The sequence below is a fragment of the Urocitellus parryii genome, chromosome 11 (genome assembly GCF_045843805.1).
Source record: "Urocitellus parryii isolate mUroPar1 chromosome 11, mUroPar1.hap1, whole genome shotgun sequence".
Classification (NCBI taxonomy): domain Eukaryota; kingdom Metazoa; phylum Chordata; class Mammalia; order Rodentia; family Sciuridae; genus Urocitellus; species Urocitellus parryii.
In genome coordinates, this window is record NC_135541.1 from 65,609,336 (window position 1) to 65,615,039 (window position 5,704).

The following is a 5,704-nucleotide window of genomic DNA, read 5'->3' on the forward strand; positions in this document are numbered from 1 at the left end:
TTTTGTTCCTCCCTCTCAGGTCCTCCCACCCTCCTTGTCCTGGCAAAGTTGTGAACAATCCCCTCCGCCCCTCTACGACCCTTCCATCACCATCACCATCATCAAGGCCAAAGGATCCCTCCCAAATGGAAGTCGTTAAGTGGAAAAAACGGATTGTTGTCTTGATGGATTCGGGACCCAAAAAAAAAAAAAAAAAAAGGTGCAATGGAGCCAGGGGAGGCGCTTGGCAGCGGCCCGCGCCAACCAACATTCCTGAGATGTTTGAGAATTCTGGAACGCGCAGACAGAGCCGACGTCACTGCAACACGCGGCGCCGCCGCTGGCCGGTATAAAAGGCGGGCTCCGGGCGCCTGGGCAGACCGCGAGCGAGAGCGCCCCAGAGCAGCGCCCGCGCCCTCAGTGCCTCCTCCGCAGGAACCTCGAGAGAAGGACGCCCGCAGCCAGACGCTCAGCTCAACGTTTCGGCCCTCGCCTCGTTGCTCACCCGACCTACAGCGCAGACCCAGCCGCGCCGGGCCTGTCCACTGTGCACCAGCTCGTAGGAGTCCTTGTCGCCGCGATCGACCCAGCTCCTCCTGCGCGCCACAATGAGCTCCCGCACCGCCAGGGCGCTCGCCGTCGCCGTCACCCTTCTCCATTTGACCAGGCTGGTGAGTTGGATTCTTTTGCCACCGCTTTCCCGTCGGCTGTCCCGTCCCTTTCCCTTGTCCCAGATGGCCCACGTCAGGATAAAGCTAGACTAAAAAGTTTGGAGGCGTTTAAAGGTAGCTGTTTCTTTAAGCCCCTAGAAGACTTTTCGGGGCCTCTTAGTGGGCGCAGCCGCTGGAGTGGCCGGGAGGGCTGGACGGATCAGAGACTTCCAATCGATAGAGTCAGAGACCCCCCTTCCCTTCCCTTCCCCGGGCAGCCTGGGCGCTTCTCCTGCTCACCGCAGCGAGGCTCATCTGTTTCTTCTCCCGCTTCCAGGCGCTCTCCACCTGCCCCGCCGCCTGCCAGTGCCCCCTGGAGGTGCCCAAGTGCGCCCCGGGAGTTGGGCTGGTCAGGGACGGCTGTGGCTGCTGCAAGGTCTGCGCCAAGCAGCTCAACGAAGATTGCAGCAAAATGCAGCCCTGCGACCACACCAAGGGGCTGGAATGCAATTTCGGCGCCAGCTCCACCGCTCTGAAGGGGATCTGCAGAGGTAAGATGCTTGTGGTTTGGCCCCTTTAAAAAAATAATAGTCCCCATAGTCCAGAAGTTTAGTAATTTTGAGACCATGTATGGTGATGCTTTGTTGTTGGTAGCTTGGCAGAAAGGCACATGATTTCAGCAGTCTGGAATGCAATTCAGTGTGTCTGGGCCCAACGAAAAGCGCATACGGAAAAGTGATTCCTGACTAACTTATTGTTCTGGTCTGGAGTCTCGGGGGAATTGTAGGGAACTTTACCATAAATTGAATTTAACGGCAGAAAATATGCATGAGCTTCAGGCCATGGTTGAGAATCTTAGCCTTATCCTCTCTCTCTTTCTCTTTTGGTGATCTTTGCAGCTCAGTCAGAGGGCAGACCCTGTGAATATAACTCCAGAATCTATCAGAACGGGGAAAGCTTCCAGCCCAACTGTAAACATCAGTGCACTTGTATTGATGGAGCAGTGGGCTGCATTCCTCTGTGTCCCCAAGAACTGTCTCTCCCCAACTTGGGCTGTCCCAATCCCCGGCTGGTCAAAGTCACCGGACAGTGCTGCGAGGAGTGGGTCTGTGATGAGGATGGTGGCAAGGACCCCATGGATGACCAGGATGATCTCCTCGGCAAGGGACTGGGATTCGATGCTTCGGAGGTGGAGTTAACGAGAAACAATGAATTAATTGCAGTTGGAAAAGGAGGCTTGCTGAAGCGGCTCCCGGGTAAGTAGACTGAACCCTTAAGATATTGTACTGAAAACACATTCCTAGTCTGAAGTTTTAGGCACTAGTACTAGGATCTTTGTGGGTCAGCATGCCTCTGAGAAATCCATTTTGTTTCTCTCTCTAGTCTTTGGCATGGAACCTCGAATCCTTTACAACCCTTTGCATGGCCAGAAATGTATTGTTCAAACAACTTCATGGTCCCAGTGCTCAAAGACCTGTGGAACTGGTATCTCTACACGAGTTACCAATGACAACCCTGAATGCCGCCTGGTGAAAGAAACCCGGATCTGTGAAGTGCGGCCTTGTGGACAGCCTGTGTACAGCAGCCTGAAAGTAAGTTCCTTCAGTGCCTTGGGGACTGTTCCTGCTGGCAGGGGGGATGAAAACCCTTCTTTCAAGAAAGAGAAATCTTATCCCTGACTTGCCTTTCTGCTTCTTTCTTACAGAAGGGCAAGAAATGCAGCAAGACCAAGAAAGCCCTTGAACCAGTCAGGTATACTTACGCTGGATGTTCGAGTGTGAAGAAATACCGGCCCAAGTACTGTGGCTCTTGTGTGGACGGCCGATGCTGCACACCTCAGCAGACCAGGACTGTCAAGATGAGGTTCCGCTGCGAAGATGGGGAGACGTTTTCCAAGAACGTCATGATGATCCAGTCTTGCAAATGCAACTACAACTGCCCACATGCCAATGAGGCAGCCTTTCCCTTCTACAGGCTGTTCAATGACATTCACAAATTTAGGGACTAAATGCTACTGGGGTTTCCAGTGCCAGGGTGGACAAAAGAGGGATTGGAGTGTAAGAATCACGGAGACATGGGTGGGGGCGGTGTGGGTGAAGGGACTCTTGTAGAAGGGATGCCTTGCTCGTTCTTGAGTAGCATTGAGGTATTTCGAAACTGCCAAGGGGGCTGGTTCAGATGGACACTAATGCAGCCGCAATTGGAGATTACTTTGCTTCATAGTATTGGAGCACATCTTACTGCTTCATTTTGGAGCTTGTGGTGTTGATGACGTTCTGTTTTCTGTTTGTAAATTATTTGCTAAGCGTATTTTTCTCTAGGCTTTTTTTCCCCCCTTTGGGTTCTACAGTTGTAATAGAGATAATAAGATGGGTTGGGCAGTGGAAGCCTTCGTTTGTCCTTTGGAAGAAGTAAATGGGAGGGCCTTCCCTCCCTTCCTGAGGGGGACACTCTATGAGTGTCCGTTAGAGGCAGCTACCTGCACTCGAAACTGCAAACAGAAATCAGGTGTTTTAAGACTGAATGTTTTTATTTATCAAAATGTAGCTTTTGGGGGGGAGGGGAAATGTAATACTGGAATAATTTGTAAATGATTTTAATTTTATATTCAGTGAAAAGAAATTATTTATGGAATTAATCATTTAATAAAGAAATATTTACCTAATTGAGTGTATGCTGTTAAATATTTTTATAAACCATCTCGAGTTATTGGGAGCAATCTAGCTGATGTATTCAGTCTTCAAACAGGATTTATTGAGTGCCTACTGTATGTCAGGAGCTATTTTAGGTACTTTATTGGGATATGGCAATGAATTAGACTATGAATGAAAATAGGACAATGATTGTCTTTGAAAATCTTTTGAGAAATATCTTTGCATATAAAGTAATCTGTTTGGAAAATCTGTATTGAACCGTAGGCTTGTATGAAGCATAAGAGGAAATCTGAAGCTAAATTTGTGATTTTTAAAAAAATGCTTTATTTTCATAAGAATTCAAAGCCTAAGGATCTCCATCATTCTATGAGATAGGTGTGGCAAAATTTATCATTTTAGTCATCAGGTTATTGTACATGTCAATTCAAAAGAGGCAAGAGAAACCCTTTAAATGAAAACAGTTCATAACGTGAGCTACCCACATGTAAATTCATGAGCAAGACAAAGTGTGACTGAATAGTGTATTATAACAGGTCACTTGTTTGTAACTTTGTATTTTCCCAGTATGGTTCTTCAAAATTAGGACAGCTACTTTAAGGTTCACCCTTGGCTGATATCAGAGAGAAAAAAATTGGAATCTATAGTAGGAGTCAGTTTGTTTTCGATAAATAAGTTTGAAGCAATGGCTTGTGTTAATCCTAATAAGCCAGTGATTAGGCAAACATGCTGTTAAATGCAAAGGAATGCAAGGAATTTCAAGTGCTTTTCCAATAGCTGAAGACTAAGCTACCCATCCCCCTTTCCTTTTTATAATATACATTATATTGATGGGGGAGGGAGTAGTTAGGTAGACTTGGCTTATCCAAAAGGTCAAAGGCTAGACACAGAGCATTCCTAAGAGAAAAGGACCTGAATCATGGGTCTAGGGGAGGTGGAGAGAACTGCATCAATGTTTGTGAAAATGTTAGTAGCATGTGTTAGAAAAATCCACATCTTCAGAAAGTTCTGACAATAAACCTTTTATAGGGAGAACTTTTCCTTTCATCGTCAGTCTTGGCTCCTGTTCAAATCCATAGTGAAATATTTCAGTCTGCACTTGGTTAAGAGAGTACTTGAATTTTTAGGCCTAAGAGAAAGTGCTTTAAGTGGGGGTTGGGAAAGAGACAGCTCCTGGGATTCTAAAAGGGACTTTCAAAATAATTAATATTGATGATTTAATGAAGACCAACAGAAAAAACACTGTTGAAGCAACTGTTTTAAAACCCTTATGAGATGCATAAAGGTTAATGTAAATGTGCTAGAAAAATCTATGGTCAAAATGCTGATTTTGACATGTTCTGCCTGAAATATTACAACTTGTGCCTACTGAATAGTCAGTTTTTCTTGCCTGAGGCATTCTAATTTTAAGGTATTTGGGATTTAAACACCACCTGGCCCAGTCTTGGATGCAGTTAAACTTGTCAGTGCAATATAACATGTGAAACATAATAAAGGTGTGAGGTTTTAGTGGTGCAATCTTGTTGAACAGACAGCGAAATCCAAGGGCAAGATTTACACATTCCCAGGCACCAATCCCAAGCAAGGTATTGCCTTCCAACACTAAAGCCAACAAATTGCTTCTTATGCAGGGATCAAGGAGCAATATTTTATAGATCCTTTAAGTGTGTGGGGAGGTAATACCTGTTCAAATAAGCTCAAACGTGAAACGAAACCTATATGGGAAAACATTGGTCTTTGGGCCATTAATCTCATCCCAGTAAATAGAAAGAGGGTGGCACAAATGCCAATTACAATCAGAGTGCTCAATTTATTTAAAAAAAAAATGAATAGAAGCAAATTATTTTATTTGGCTAAATACTGAAGAAATTAAAAGTAGTTGAAATGAAATTTCAATGTTTACCCATGTGTGAAGTAGAGCTCTGCCCACTTTAACTATTGAGAAAATAAAAATAAAAATCATGCATCCATATATATAAAATAGAAGTTGCGTGTACAAACATTGGCTGTAATATACGCATAACCCCCCTTCCCCCATCATGTACAGTAAAGACCATTTGTTTTTCTTACTTTCTAATCCAAAAGATTTTGGTCATCATGAACTGTTATTTTGGTACAGATGTAAGAACAGAGAGTTATAGGGTGACAGAATCTTAGGCCATTTGTGAATTTTAAGAAATATTCTGTGACACATTTAGCCACATAGGAAGTGGTCTCACTGTAAGGATGTTTCACATGAACATTATGTACTGTCTGTTCCTCAGAGAGAAGCAACTGAGTAAAATTAGCAAAGCATATTTTAGAATTATTTTTCCAGTAGTGGAAACAGATTCGATTTGTTCACAACCTCTTCTAATAGCCTCTGGCACTATTTAAAAAGTCCCTTGAGCAATAGCAAGTGCTCAGTATGACCAAAGAACAGAA

General features: G+C 44.6%; 1 protein-coding gene across 1 annotated transcript; it reads left to right on the forward strand.

The window, feature by feature from the left end:
* The first annotated feature begins 369 nt into the window (after nucleotides 1-369).
* On the forward strand, nucleotides 370-3,371 carry Ccn1 (cellular communication network factor 1). Its single transcript, XM_026406141.2, has 5 exons — nucleotides 370-650; nucleotides 967-1,180; nucleotides 1,529-1,885; nucleotides 2,013-2,221; nucleotides 2,335-3,371. The coding sequence occupies exons 1-5, from the start codon at nucleotides 588-590 to the stop codon at nucleotides 2,635-2,637; spliced, it is 1,146 nt and encodes a 381-aa protein (XP_026261926.1). The 5' UTR covers nucleotides 370-587; the 3' UTR covers nucleotides 2,638-3,371.
* Nucleotides 3,372-5,704: the final 2,333 nt, after the last annotated feature.